The sequence below is a fragment of the Monodon monoceros genome, unplaced genomic scaffold, assembly GCF_005190385.1.
Source record: "Monodon monoceros isolate NGI ecotype Baffin Bay Population unplaced genomic scaffold, NGI_Narwhal_1 Super_Scaffold_14, whole genome shotgun sequence".
Classification (NCBI taxonomy): Eukaryota; Metazoa; Chordata; class Mammalia; order Artiodactyla; family Monodontidae; genus Monodon; species Monodon monoceros.
Window position 1 is genome coordinate 46,364,451 of NW_021703770.1, and position 16,730 is coordinate 46,381,180.

Sequence of the window (16,730 nt, forward strand, 5' to 3'; positions counted from 1 at the left end):
TGTATATGTATAACTGATTCACTTTGCTGTACACCTGAAACTAACACAACATTGTAAATCAACTCTACTCCAATAAATTTTTTTTAAATAAAATAAAATTTCATATAAAAGTTTAAATACTGCAATCCATGGAGCTTCATATACACTTGATCTATTGGAAGATAGTACACACTTGATCTGAGCCAGAAACACTTAAGCAATGATTATATATATATATATATATATATATATATATATATATATTCCAGAAAAGGAGAAAATGTTGCTATTAATGGTAACTTGGGAATTGGCAGAGAGATTTTAGTAATTTAAAATCAGTCTTTTAAAATATTGCTAATATATTCTAAAAGTAGCACAATTAAGTCAGATAGACTATGAAGTTATAAAGGGGGTTATATATAGATATGCTGTCTCTGTAAATAACATACATACACCCATACTTACTTGAGTGTCTCAATTTGTCTGCGAAATATGTCTACTCTTGCCAAAAACTCATCAAATAAAATGGTATAACAGTTGAAATAAAAGACATTTATGTATTTACCAAGTAGGTCCTTATCTTCAATAATTGCCATCTCAACATCTTTTCCAGTAACTATTGTGTATGTGAAAGGAACTTGAAGAACACTAATCTCACCAAAAGACTCCTTCCCCTTAAGTTGACCCATATACACAAGTTTCGTATTTTTTTCTGTAAGAGATATAGTAAATGATGTTTAATGAAACCACTTTCATATAATGGATAAATAATTTTGGTATATGGTATTTAAAATAAATTAGCAGTTTCATGCAAATCAGAGAACATTTATTTATATATGTATTTAAATTATATTAGAAAAATAATAGATTGGTGAGAACTTCAGCATATCTAAGACAGTTGAAGACACTGTAGTTTAGTGATCTAGAAATTAAATGTGTTAATACACCAAGATGTTTATGAAATCTTGAACTCATTCCATTTTTTAAGGTCCTAGGATACTGTTTTGTAAGCATAATTTAGTATGCTTTGTGAACCACCATTTGTTACCTCAATTCCAGCTGCAAGGCACAGTTGTTGAACCAGCAGAGAATAATGAAAATAAGCAGAGTGCCAGGAATAGAACTGATGAGATGATTAACTGCAAAAGATGAGATTCTACCCTAACTTTTTCGTATAACTAAAAAAAAGAAAAATGGAAAGTGAGTTTGACTCAGGTAACTAGCAGTTTAAGTCCAAATAAGGAATTTTGTGGAAAAGATCTGACAATAGTTTCAATATGCATAGTTCTGGAGAAAAAAATTGAAACTCCAAATTATCTTTTCAGGGAGAGCCCAACAGTATTAAAACAAGGATGAGCTGCTGAGCAGTAAGATAAAAATAAAAAAAAATAGAATGTAGCCCTCAGGGTAGGACAGTGACAGAACTCAGAAGAGGTAAAAGCCTTTACTAAGTACCCTGGGGTCAAAAGCCAATAACTAACTAGTTGATATGCCACTTATATAAATGGAAAATCTTCACACTGCATATGACTAGTACAACAAAATTCAATGAAGTTTGCATATTAAATTGAATTACGTTGAAGACTGCCTAACCAGCCAAAATGGATTAGTTCTAGCTTTTCTGTCACTATGTATTAGTGTTTTGCCTATTCTAGAACTTCATAAAACTGGAATCATACAGAATGCACTGTTCTGAGTTTGACCTTTTCGCCCAACTTAATGCTTTGAGATTCATCCATATTCTTGTACGTATCATAAATTCTTTTTATTGAGGCATGACATTCCAATGAATGAATATACCACAAATTTTCCATCCATTCAACTGTCAATGGATATTTGGATTACCTACAGTTTTTGGCTTATGAAGATTCATGTAAGTCTTTTTGTAAGCATATATTTTATTTCTCTTGAGTAAATATCTAGAGTGGATATTTCGGGGTCATATATTAAGTGCATTTTAACCAATCTGATATGCTTATAGAAGTACTTTGTTGTAGTTTTAATTTGCATTTATCTGATAAATAATGATGTCAAGCATCTTTTAATGTGCTTCTAGGTTGTTCCTAAGTCTTACAATTCAATATATATTACAACTTATTTTACATTCCTGCATCTTACAACTCAGTAAAAAGAAGAAAATAAATGCAACAAAAATTAGTCAAAAATTGAACAGCTATTTCACAAAAGAAGACAAGTAATAAATGACCAATAAACACAAGAAAACATGTTCAATATCTCCTATTCATTAAGATAGACTAATTGATTAAAAAGAATACATAAGTTTAAAACTTACCACTTTTCTTGATTGTGGTTTTGAAAGTCCTACAATACTTCTGCAAATCTTACAATATCCAGAATTAATATAAGCCATAAAAGAGATTATATTTCCACTCTCCATTATCACTGAAAACAAAAGAGACAATTCATTATTTCACACATTTTTATAAGAAATTATTTTAGATATTTTGACAATAAAAGTTGACATTTAATTCAACAACTATTGAGTAAATTTCTTAATGAATGACAGTTTATAGGCAGTCCTCTATATATGATAAAAATTTACATCTGATATTTATATCAGCAACTAATACAGAAGTAAATATTGACAAGAATTTGGCAGTAAAATCAATGGTGTGCTAGTAAACTGTATGGTGGAGGAGAGGAAGATGAGTGTGGGGCAAGCCCCAAGCCGTAGCATTTGCTGATTTTCATGGTGTAGATATTTTTACCATGGCTAATTTGAAACTGCCAATGGTTTAACAACTGGCTCAAAAAATCTCTGAATAGTTAACATTTGGATCTTCAGAGCTCAAAGTGTATAATAAAAAAATGAATAAAAGGTTATTTAATTGTCACCAGTCATTTATTTTGCTTAAATAAAAATTTATGGTAACTCTTCTACTGTCTTATATTTTGTTTCTTACAGCCAAACAATAATATTATAAAGTTATCTTCAAATATCAAAGTATAATATAGCTGTAGAATTATGTGTAAATTGTATAGACATGGGAATTTTTTCATAGATCCTACTCTTAAAAGTAAAGAGTAGTGTTTTGCCAAGATGTTATATGATTGTAGAGACTGTTTTACTTCTTTTAGTCAATCAGCAGGACATAAAGGAAGGTATAGAGTCTCCTGGCAATTGTTACAGGAAAGAGAAGCATGCACTTAGATAGTAAAGAAACCCATTATTTTTAACTGTTAGAGCTGCACTACTGTAAATCTTTTCTTGAAAGTCAAGCCTTACATAGATCATAGAGAAGCATACATAATATCAAAGTGAATAAAGATCATGGGAATTTGTATTAAAGGCAAGTTAACAATGGAAAAGCTGAATCACTGCAGCAAAATGTATGAGGCAGTCTTACTCCTTATAGAGGACATTTACTGCCTCAGTAATTGCCTATGGTCTCTGTACTAATCATAGAAAATGTTTATCTTAATGAAGACAACACAGAAAAACCGTTTTCATCTAGGTAAGCAGTCTGAATTTAATGACATTAAAAAAATGTCTCATCACACTTAAGAAATTTTAAATATTACTTTTTGACTAGAAAAAAAATCATACCAATGCCTGTAAAAACTTAACACCTTTCTCTTTTGTTTCTTAATTTTATTTATTTAGCCTCTAAACCTGTTTCCCATTACAAAGAACTTATGCCAGTGATGTCAAGATAAATGTTGTCATCTCCATACCCTTTCCTCTTGGGTTACATAGAAAGCTATGAACAACACAGAAAGATCCAAAGGATTATAACACACTTTTAAATGAAAATATTTAGTCATGGACTATATAAATGACATTTTATTCATTATTATTTAAAGGTAATATTCAGGAAATAAAGTTGATTTATATTTAAAAACAGAGTTTCAGTTTAGGAAGGTGAAAAATTTGGGAGATGGATAATGGTGAGAGTTGCACAACAATGTGAATGTACTTAGTGTCACTGAACTGTACAATTTAATATGGTTAAAATGGTATGTTTTATATTATGTGACTTTTACCAAAATAAAAAAAAAATTTAAATAAGGTTTTAAAGAGCCTCATCAAAACTCAAACTCATATTCTAAAACCTGAAAGCATTAGACCTTTATGAAAAGAAAAAACTTGACTTTATCTTAAAAGTAAATTAGAAAGAGAAGAAAACCAGAAGGATTCATAGAAAGTGAATATCATGTATTGTTCTTTTCCTTCCTGTTGTTTTTCATGTGCCAGGAAATAGTCACAAGTCTAATAAAACTATTTTATTCCAATTTTCAGATCAGTTAGAACAAGTCATGATAAGAAGGATAATTCCCAACTGGCTATTAGCATCAACACTGGGACAGTTAAGGTCTCAGTTTAAATGGAAACTAGTGATTAGAAAGATTGTTAAAGGACATCTTCTTAATTAAGATAAACTCAAGTCCATTAGCCTAACAGACCAAAACACAGTTTTGGAGAAGAAGTGTGTCTGAGTATCAGCAAAACTGATGCAGCTTCAAGCAGAACATGCATTAGCTTAATGGATACCATTTCTCCTTGTAAAACTCGAGTACTAGAAAAAGAACAATATAAACAAAGTAGTGCTAATGAATGCTATTTTTGAACTTTAATGTCAATTTGGGGAAACATTTTTGAACATGTTTTCCTTATGAATATATTTTTTGCTTTCCTAAAGTGTTAAGAAAGATCTTGGTTAAAAAGGACCTTGCATTTACTGAGTATTTCTATAAGGGTCCATACTAATGAAACTTTAACCAATATTAAACACTACTTATTTTAAAATGTATATTTATATGAAGATAAATAGCATTTATGGATAAATGGAAGCAAATCCTGAATAGAAATGCATATCAGAAAAATTGAACACTGATTAATTATCTAATTTCCATTTATACTACACCTTCTGAATTCATGGCACATTAAGATAAGTCATTCTTCTAAAGTATGAGTACTATATGTAAAATACTGTCATGCATATTAAATACCTGCCACTTTGCATAAGAAATTAAAAATAAGTGAGCATTTCTATAATCACACAAACATGAGATTTGGAAAAAAGTTGTACTAATTATTGGTAGAGGAAATCCAGAGAAATATGGGTAAAAGAAATTTAAATTTTAAACACACCTCAGAAACTATTCCAAGAAAAGAATTTACTAATATAATACATTTATAGAATTTCACAGAAAATAACAGAGTATGATTTGTTACTTATTGAAAATTAGGGCAGATGAAGAAGGTCCAGACTTGGTGTTAAATTCCCTCCACCCCTCTCTCCTTCCCCTTCTTCCCCCATTATCCCCTTTCCTCCATCCCATGCTCCAAGATAGGACAAATACTGGGGCTTAGAGTCTTTTACAAGTCAGGGCAGAAGGGATTATGGAGATCTGATGCCCAGCCTGATAGCCAAGAAAGCCATACCCTCACCTCAACTCTCTCACCAGGTTCAAATCTTCATTCAAATCTCACCCTCTCATGACTCTGCTAGTTTATCCTACAGTTTAACCTGCTATTACCAGCTCCCTTACCCGACTCTGCTTTTTTTCCTCATGGTTTTAACATCTAACATACTATCTAATTTACTGATTTATTTCTTGTGCTTACTGTATATTACATCCTCTAGCCACTAGGATGCAAGCTCCATCAAGACAAGGATTTTTATTTTTATCTTTCTTTCACTCATGTATTTGCAAAGTAGCCATTCAATAAATATTTGATGAACAAATGCAAGGTCTCAATATTAAATTGCAACTTCCTCAAAAGGTTAACTGAGCACGAGAGGAAGCTCAGAATATGGTAGCTTAGGTTTTTATGGAACCAAGTTGCACAACTAAAAATTTTGGATGAAATAGTTTTAAATATATGAGGTGGTAAAAGGAAAAAAAAAAAACCCTCAAAAGCCAGAAATAAAAAGAAAGTGCAGTCACAGAGGTAAGAAAGCCCTAGAGACAGTGGCAAAGTCTGTCTGAGAGATCAGATGTGGGGTGGACACCCTCCTTCATAAATCCTTCAAGAACAATATTCTTGGGGGGTGCACTTGAAAAATCCCACCTTACAAAGAGAGTTCCTGAAGATATTTTCCTCTCTTACTTGTGGTGCTAAAAGGAATGGAAAAAGAGAAGAGAAAGTCTCTCTGAAAATTCCTAACCATAGCTCATGATATTGGGACTAGAATCTACACCACGTGCGAGGCATCAAAGATTTATTTTTTAATTTTGTTGATTTGCAACTCTAAATGCCTGGAAAAAAATTCTTTCTGGATATATTAATGTTTATCCAGGCTTCAAAGAAGTCTAACAGATATGAAGATACTATTTTAGGGAAAATGAGCCCTTAATAAAATATGTATTACCAAATATATTAGCAAACCAGCACCATTAATTATAGTCACCATACTGTTATAACTATACATACACTCACATTGCTATAGTTTTTTTTTTTTTTTTTTTGCGGTATGCGGGCCTCTCACTCTTGTGGCCCCTCCCGTTGCGGAGCACAGGCTCCGGACGCGCAGGCTCAGCGGCCATTGCTCACGGGCCCAGCCGCTACGTGGCATGTGGGATCTTCCCGGACCGGGGCACGAATCCGTGTCCCCTGCATCAGCAGGTGGACTCTCAACCACTGCGCCACCAGGGAAGCCCCTCACGGGCTTCTTTTACAACAGCAGTGGGGAAAAATTAATCTTCTCCAAACTTTAATGTTCTCCAAACCTCCCAGCTTCTGATTTCTCCCTAGGAAGGGAAAGAGAAGTCTGGACTGTATGTACAAAGTTCTGACCTTTCAGGGGAACTGCCTGAGGGATTGGATTCTGCCTTGTCTCTCTGAGATCATTGACAGAACTCAGCATACTCTAGAAGGCTCGTGGCCTCTGAGAACAAATAAGAACTGGGTAGCATGCTGCTTCTTCAGAACACACATGGTACAGCAGACAAAGTTCAGAACGGCTTGATGGCCTCTCCTTCAGGAGAAAGAGAAGAGTGGTGCATGCACACAAAGTTCTGGCTTTTCAGTAGGTTGCCTGATTTACATCTTGTCTGAATCTAAGCACTAACAGGAATAGGGTGCCAGGTTGAGGTCCACTGAGAACAAAATTTTTCAGTGTGTACCAGAATCTACAGTACCATATATAGACACTATGTGGCACTCCTGATTAGAACTTGGCAAACCTCTTCAACAAGGAGATTATACACACAAGACTAGACAGAACACATTCCCAGAAAAGGCTTGAAAAATCTTTAGAATATCCAGCTGGGCTGACTGAAGAAGTTCCTCCCTGTGCAGAACCATGCCACAGAGACTGGGAGAAATAGTTGATTTTTCTAATTCCAAAGTTCCAGCAGAAGATAACAAGACATACAAAAAGCAGGGAGATATGGGATATTCAAAGGAACAAATTAAATCCCAAGAAAATGACCCTAAAGAAATGGAGAAATATGAATTAGCAGACAAAGCATTTAAAATAGCCATCATAAAGGTTTTTTTAATAAATTAAAAGAGAGCACAGACAAATAACTAACAGAAATCAGGAAAATGATGTATGAATAAAATGAGAATATCAACAGAGATAGAAACTATGAAGAAGAACTAAATAGAAATTCTAGAATTGAAGAATAAAATAACTGAATTGAAAAATTCACTACAGAGCCTTAACAGCTCTTGACTAGACAGAAGAAAGAAAGAATCAACAAATTGAAGACAGGACTTTTGAAATTACTGAGGCTTAGGAGCAAGAATAAAAAGAAGAAGAAGAAAAAAATGAAGAGAGCTTAATGGACTTGTGGGACATCATCAAATAGAATAACATATACGCTATAGAAATCCCAGAGGAGAAGAAAAAGTGGCAGAGAACCTAGTTGAAGAAATGATGGCTAAAAACTTTTCAAATTTAAGAAAAAGTGGACATACAAATTCAAGAAGCTCAATTCACTCCAACCAGGATAAATCTAAGAAGACCTACACAAAGACACATTATAATAAAACTGTTAAAAGTCATAGACAAAGAGATAGTTTTGAAAGCAGCAATAAAAAGCTACTCATCACATACAAGGAAGTTCTAGAGATCTGTTGTACAACATTATACTTATAATTAACAATAAAGTACTTAAAAATTGTTGTGTAGGTCTCATGGTTTGTGTTTCTTACACAATAAAAATATAGTGTTGTTAAGATTTGGCCTCTGAGTTACTAACAGTTTTATTACTTCTCCATCAAAATATACCCTGAGTAATATGCACACACACACACACACACACACAAAATCTCCTATGAACAAAAATGTCTCAATTGAGATCTTGTTAATCAATCATTGACCTAAGGTAGAGGGCATGTAATTTTAACTTTTGACAAAATATTTTTCTCTGTTGAAACTCCAAAATTATGATTACATAAGATGTGTTTACAGAGACAACTGAAAATAGTATCAGAAATATTTTAGTCAAATTCCTAGAGTTATTGAAAATATGTTTTTTCTGAGTTTGAAGACTCACCCTTCTATCTAAAAATGCAACTGTAGAAACAAAACTAACCAGTTAAATTATTTAATTTAATTAAATGATTAGCTTGGACCTCCTTTCTTGAACAAACACTTAAGTTTTTTAAAAAGTCTGAAATACAGTTGACTTGACAAGGCAAAAAATGAAAAGTAAAGCAAGTATAAGAGAGTTAAATGTTACTGGATTCTTATTCAAAATATTTCATTTATGTCTTTAGAAGTTAAAGAAACATCTACACAGTGTCACATATGTAAAAAGCAATCAAAATTTTTGTTCATTTCATGTGAAACTTGAACTTGATTTAGAAGGTGTCATTATTCTAAGAAACTTTCAAGCTAGTAGACATATTTTTTTAAATTTTATTCAGATCATTTTTAATTTTATTCAGATCATTTTGAGTAGTGGAACTACTACTCAAAAAGAAAAAAAGACATAAAAACCTGAAAGGACATCAAAATAAATTATGCAGATTCATACACATTACCCTTATTACCTATTTCAGTGTAATACAAACATTTATAAGCTACATAGAATCTGTTTTTCATGATTGGTTGATTCAGTCTCTATTATTTTCAAACTCTACAATTTGTACTGTTAATTTCTTTCTCACAGAGCAATGTTATTTTGCATCAGGTAGAATATGCAGGAGTTTTGCCTCAGTAGTGGGGAAAAATTAGACCCAAGCTAAATCTCAGAAAGATTAAAAGCAAGATATAAAAATATTGAACTGCTGTCAAGTACTAAACTTGGGCCCTGAGCAAAGTTCAAGAAAATTTGGAGAAATAGAAACAAATATTCATCACTGAAAAAGTAAAATTTAGAATACTTGAAATTCAATGCAGAATTACAGAACATGCATGCAGAAAAAAAATGAGTATATAACTCATAATGAAGAGAAAAATAAATTAATTCAAAGCATACCAGAAGTGTTATGTGATAGAATAAGAAGACAAAGACATTAAAACCCTTATTATATATGCATCCCATAAACTAGTGGAAATAATGAGCATTTTAAGTAGAAACATGGACAATATATAAATGATGCAAATCAAATTTCTAGAGATGAGAACTAAAATGTCTGATATGAAAAATATAATAGATATAATTTATAGGTTAGACACTGCAGACAAAAAGTTTAGCAACCTTAAAGACATGACAAAAGAAATTATCCAAAATGGAGCAGAGAAGAAAAAAAAGAGAATCAAGCACACACATACATACACACACAAACACACACACACAGAACAGAGCATATTGAGACATGTGATAGGTTTAATTCATCTAATATACATGTTATTTGCATACCCAAAAAAGAATGAGTGAGCACTTGTCTAAAATATTACACATTTAATTAAAACTAATATTCCACCTCATAATAGCAAAATTAAAAAAAATTTTAAAGTGTACATGGAACATGTACTACATAGACCATATTCTGAGCCATAAAAAAAAAAGTCTCAATAAACTTAGAGATTCAAATCATACAAAATATGTTCTTTGACCAAAACAGAATTAAATTTAAAATCATTAGCTGGCAAAATCTATAATATTTTGAAACTTAATAACATATTTCCAAATAAATAATGGGTGAAGGAGAAATAAAAAAGGAAAGTTAAAAAGAATTTTGAATAGGATGAAAACAAAAAGAGTAACATTCGAAAATTTGCATATACATCTAAAGCAGTACTTAGAGAGAATAGTAATAAATGGCTATATTAAAAAAGAAGAAAGATCTCAAAACATAAACTTCAGCTTTTGGCTTAAGATACTGAAAGAATGAATTAACCACAAAATACACAGAACAAAGGAACTAATAAATATAGGAGTAGAAATCAATGAAAGAGAAAACAGAAAAACAATAGGGAAAATCAATGAAAACCAAAGCTGGTTCTTTGAGAAGATTAATAACGTTGAGATATGTCTAGCCAAACAGAGCACAAAAGAATTATCATAACAACCCTCAGGTAAGTACTATTATTACCCCCATTTTACAAACGAGAAAAATAACACACAGAGAAGTTACATGATTTGCTCAATGCCTCACAATTAGAAAGTAGTACAGCCAGAATTCAAACCCAAATTATCTCCCTACTCCAGCCATGATTTTAAATATACATTTTATTTTATAATGTATATTTATATAATTACAAATTATATCAATTAATATTTGTATAGCTATATTGTTGTATATGGATATGATATAGTAAATAATTATATACAAATAAAATAAATCTCTTTCCACTTTCTGGCACTTTTTCACTTTTCAGTATATCTTGGATATCTTTATGCCTTTGCACATATGGTATGCCTCATTCTTTATATTGGTGGCAGACTCCCACCATAATTTATTAATGTTCCATAATTTATTAACCAGCCCCTTATTGATGGATATTTGCTTCCCAGAGCAAAAAAAGTACAATAAAAATTATTGCACATATATCTTTGAATAGACAAGAACACATTTACTGGTAGTATAAATTTTTAGAAATAAAATTTGCTGCATAAAGATTGTTATTTTTTATAGATTTTGCCATATTTGTCTTGAAGCATGTTGTACCAACTGATATGCCTATCTAAGGTGCATAAGATTCTTGCTTACCAATGCTAGAAAATCTTCTCTATTAGCGAAATTTTGAATGTTTACAAATGTGACAAGTGGAAAATGTTAATTAAATAAAAATGAATATTTGAAATGATTAGCAAAGGTAAGTTATGCAGGATTTTTCATTCCCTTATTGAGAACTGTCTTTTCATTCTCTTTTCTTCATTTTCCCTCTCTTTCTCTCTCTCTCTCTTTGATCACTTGAGATTTTACAATTGATTGGTAAGAGTCATTTTATATTAAAAATAGCTTATGTATAATATGTACAACAACTTTATCAGCTCTCTGTATATTAATACTTTATGGATCATATTCATGCAGAATACTGAATTTTTATTACTCTGAAATTAATATTTCAGTATAAATTTTGAAATTTCAGTTTCAAAAAGGTATTTTACCTTTTTCTTTAGTCATGTTTAAAACAGCTTCCCCCACCAAAGATTAGGAAATACATTTGCCAATGTTTTCTTATAGCAGTGTTATGATATCCTAGATTACACAGAGGCTTTTAATCCACCTGAATGTATCTGCCTCTGTTTACTACTTGTCCAACAATCAGGCATTTAATAAACTATCTTTTCTCTACTCTTTTGCAATAACTCTTCTATATTATACTAAATTGCCATATTTTTTCTACTTCCTTAGTCTTTTGATTAATCTGCTAACCTAATAAAATATTTGATTTATATTACATTCAGTATTTTAAATGTATCTAAGTTTTTACACGTTTAATATTTTGTAGACATTAGTATCAACATAATCAGCTTTCAAAAAAGTCCTAGTGCTATTTTTTATTAAGTTCACATTGGGCTAATAAATTTACTGTGATTTGCAATGATGTGTTTTCCTATTCAAGTACAGGTTATGACTCAACTATACTTATTTTATGTAACACAGTTGAGATTTATTTTTTTTTAAATACTTTCATATTTCTTGTCTATTTCTATACATTTGATATTTTGGCTATTATATATGTAACCTCTTCATTTAAAATTTATAAATAATATGAAATAAATATTAATCTTGCAACTAATTACCTCATTAATTCCATGTTTTCTAACGATTTTCTCATTGACTCTCCACAAATATTCAACTATATAATAATATAAATAATAGTGATTTCACCTTCTTTTTCAAGTTCATGCTATTATTCATTTTACTTAAAAATGTTAGTAAACTCATCAATTTAATGAGAATGTTTCTGGTATTTACTATTAAAAATATACCTAACTTCTTTTTTGAGACAGATAATTTTATCATGTTATGGAAATATTCATATATTCTTATCTTGTTAAGAATGTGTGTCAGAATTTCCTCAAATGCTTTTTAACTGCCATGAAGATATTATGTTTTTTCTACTTTGATCTATATTTTAGTGAAATACACTAATATCATTTTTAAAAATATTGAGCTAGTTCTCACTGAATTCCTAGAATGAACCAATTTTTTTGATGTATTATTCTTTAAAGTACTGCTAGATTATGTTTTCCAATTTAACTTTTAAGGTTTTTATATTGATATTCACATTTGAGATCCCTACATAGTCATTTTTTTAAATTATCTTTGTCAGTTTTAGCTTCCATGTTATACTGAATTTGAAAGAGAGCATTGGTATCATCTGCTCCTTGAAAATTTAATCAAATTAACCAACTTTAGGCATATTAAAATATTCATAATATTATTACAGTGTGCTTCTGGTACTCAGCAAGGATCTCTCCAATATTCTAGAAGAGGTTACTATGATCAGTCTTCTTAAAAAAAAAAAAAAGACAAAGCAAAACCAAGAGGTTATACTAGACAATGCAAAAAACAAAATGGAAGTTAAGACTTTTTTTGTCGATGTATATTACTCAAATTATTTCTATTGCTGACATATCTTTTCTAATGTCATTATATGGGAAGAGTGACTAAACTGTTAAAAATGTTAAATTTATATAACTAATCTATTTTTCTATCTCTTTCCATTTAAAAAAATAATTTTTAAAAGCTGCATGTAACTTTTTTAAATCGGGTAAAGAGAACATCAGAACAAAATATAAGGTATCAGAACTCCCTGTGATAAACAAAAATATCACTTTCTTCATAAAGATATCCCAGGTTATACATGACACTGAATGAGTAGTTTAGGTAGTTTTTAAAGTGATACTCTTGTGGTTCACATACATTAAAAACTATTGATAGCATCTTCATGATTGAAAGATTTGTTCAAGCATTGTATATTATATTTCTACCCTTTAAAACTGTCTTAAGGGCTTCCCTGGTGGCGCAGTGGTTGAGAGTCCGCCTGCTGATGCAGGGGACACGGGTTCGTACCCGGGTCCGGGAAGATCCTACATGCCGCGGAGTGGCTGCACCCATCAGCCATGGCCGCTGAGCCTGCGCGTCCGGAGCCTGTGCTCCGCAACAGGATAGAGAGGCCCGCGTACCGCAAAAAAAAAAAAAAAAAAAAACTGTCTTAAATATTTGCATGAATTAAATTCAATTAAACATTTACATTAATTAAATTAAATATGCATGAATTAAATAAGGGGCCAAAGTACTTCTTGAGAATAACTGCTTATGCACATAAAATTGTTCTGTGTAAAATGCCTGAATAATTATTGTCATATTATTCAAACATATGTCATTCATTCTTGAATAGCAACCCAAATTTGATTTATATTTTATATTCTCTGGCAAATATTATCTCCAGATAAGTTTCAGCAATATTTTCTAAAATAATATTTGTCAAGCAAACATAAGTGGATTAATATTAATATAGTATGTCCGAAAGGAAGCAAGCCTCTCAAGTTCAATAACACTTAGTCCTGTCTAAAATAGAATTTAGGTACATGGTATTTTAATATAAAGCCTATCCAAACTTTCTGAGTGAAGAATTGACTATATGTTAAAATAAACATTGGAAAATGGCACTTTCCTCATAAACATGGTGAAAATTTAAATAATAAAAATATTTTTTTTAAAAAAGTATGCCATTTGAGAAGTTTAAGTAGAACTGCTGTAGCATTTCAGCCTAAATTTATATTTTTCTCAGAGCAAATATTAATCTCATAGCTGTAGCTATCTCCTAAAAGCTCCTGTAAAATTTGGGAACCTAAAGAGATCAGACGAGAAATACAGATCTTTGACATGGCTGCCCTCTACTGATCCAAGATTTGTCTTGGTTCAACAAAGGACTTTTATGGAGTATTATTTGAAACTTCTAAGTGTTCTAAAATTTTAGATTTAATAAAAACATATAAATAACACTTTTTTATTAAAGTTTGTAAATCAACATATGGACTTAAAGAGTAATTAATTACCCACGTGGCTGTCATTGGCTGTAGAAATGCCAAAAATTTAAAATAGGAAATAAGAGTACTGTAGTCACAGGTAGATTGCCCTTAGCAGTCTTAATTTTCTTTCTTTTTACAAACAATGTAAATATCCACTCTATTTCATAGGAGCTGAAGATCTGATCATTTTGTCATTAACTAGTAGTTAGGGAAACCTTGAATAAACATTTGTTTGGGATCCAAAATATATAGCAATACCACAGATATAAATTCAGTAGTGTCAATATTTAAAGAGATAAAGCTAATCACGTGGTTATTATCTTAAAAGAATAAAGAAGGTTGTGCCTGTGTAACTCACACACAGGCATGAGAAATAGTTAAAGCAAAAAGACTGCAACCTTGGAGTAAGGTATCAATTTGTGAAAAATAGATTATCTCAAAGCCCTCATATGGCACTTTGAGGAGATAGAACGTACAGGAGAGTAATTGCTTTTAAAAAATGGGGAAAGTCTTCCAGTTATCGCTCACTCCAAGAAATAATATAGATGATAGATGTAGATTTTTCCCTTGTTGAAAGCATGGAAGCTTACAAAGCTTTTATAATAAACATGAGCAAGAGTCATTCTAGAGATTCCAGAAAATTCATGCAAGGGATTACATTTCGTGAAGTCATATGAAGGCAGTTGCAAATATAAATACATGAAGCATGTCACTAGAAACATGGCCTCTGATAAATTTGGAGGAAAGTTTGTAATTTAAAGACCAAACCTAATAGCAAGATAATTCTTTTTTTGGTACCAGGAAATGACAGGTCTTATGGGGGTTACAGGGGGATGAAGAAGCAGAAATGATTTGGGATCATGAAGAAATAGAATCACAAAGAAGACAAAGAATAGCTGGGCCCAAAATGAGGCAGTTCTCACTAATTCTGCCTAAGTGCTGCATAAATACTTTAAAGAAAGTTATGTAATACCACACTCCCACTTGGATGAAGCATGTGCTTTTGTTGTCTCAGCAGCTCTGTAGAAACACACTTATCCTCTTTCACAGTCCAAGTGGTTCAAGGAGGATTTTACCATTTTCCAGGGGCAGGGCTGTGATCCAGCTCCAGCTGAACAATAAATTCCATCCCCTATCCAGAGTGACTTGTTCAGAGTGTACATGCAACTCAAGCCCAGCCAGTGAGTCATACCAGATTTTTCCTGGAACAATCAGGAAAAGAGACTTTTTCACAGGGACTGTTGGCTGTAACAAAAATGTATCCTGTAGCTATTTTTGCCATAACATGAGAAACTTGCTAGGGAAAAAAACAAACAGAAAGCAAAACAGAATGAGGGACTAAAACAAATAATCACAGTGAAATTAGTTCAGATCTTGGATCCAGGTATTTCTGAAAGATAAATTCCTGACTTCCCAGTTATAAGTATCAATAAATTATTTTTTGTTTACTATTATTTTTTATTCTTGATTCATTGAGTTTGATTTCTGTAATTAAAATGCAAAAATACCTAATAAAATATATTAAAGTTAGAATCCATAATGTCTTCCTGGGCACTGATCTTCCTTGCTAGGCTCTGATCACTTAAATTTTTAACCAAAGTTCTCTTAACCAGACTCCATTTAACATGTGTGCCAAGCTAAATGACTCTGTAAACATGACACATGCCCTTGTCTAATTGAGTATCTGTGGCTAGTAAGTGGCACTTTAATAGCCTCATGTGCTTCAATTACCATCAAATGAGTTGTATTCTTGACAACAGTCAATTGTGTTTGTTAACAAATGCTGTTCATATTATTTGCATTTTTCATTGAAATTAAAATTTTATCAAATATTAAATCAATAAATATTTTATGTGTGAAAGAGTTCATGTTTGTATGAAATCTAAAAATGAATCTATCTATCTAAAGATGAATCTATCAGAAAGACTAACAGTGTGAGTTGCAAAATAAAATATCCTAAGTAGATATAGGTAAGAGCCTGAGTAAAGCAAAACAAAATTTACTCTTCACAAAAGATTTTATTTCTTGTTCCTCTTTAAATGAATTAATACTAGAATTCATGGGTGTACAAAAAACATACACATCTCTAATGTAGATCCATATTAATACAAAGAGGTCTTCTCCCTCCATCAAAACATGAGAAATAGGGACTATGTAGTAAAAATTTTAAATGAAATAAAAGGCTTAAACTGCTGATAAGTCATTTTATATGATTCTCTAATTTTGTTTCAATTAGATTACCACTTACTGGTCCTAACATACCAGTACATCTATAAAGTTTCAGCCTCTTAGAAGTTAATGTGCCTAGCTTTCAACTCAACAATTTACTGTATAACTTTAAGTTTTTTCAGTTCTTCAATATGGATTCTAAGCTCAGTGAGGACAGGTACTACTTC

At 31.4% G+C, this 16,730-nt stretch overlaps 1 protein-coding gene across 1 annotated transcript in view; it reads right to left on the reverse strand.

The window, feature by feature from the left end:
• Positions 1-16,730, reverse strand: part of CNBD1 (cyclic nucleotide binding domain containing 1) — a 437,906-nt gene that overhangs the window by 48,090 nt on the left and 373,086 nt on the right. Inside the window, 2 exon segments of the mRNA XM_029222632.1 lie at positions 545-691; positions 2,269-2,382. Coding sequence (XP_029078465.1) covers positions 545-691; positions 2,269-2,382 — 261 coding nt within the window.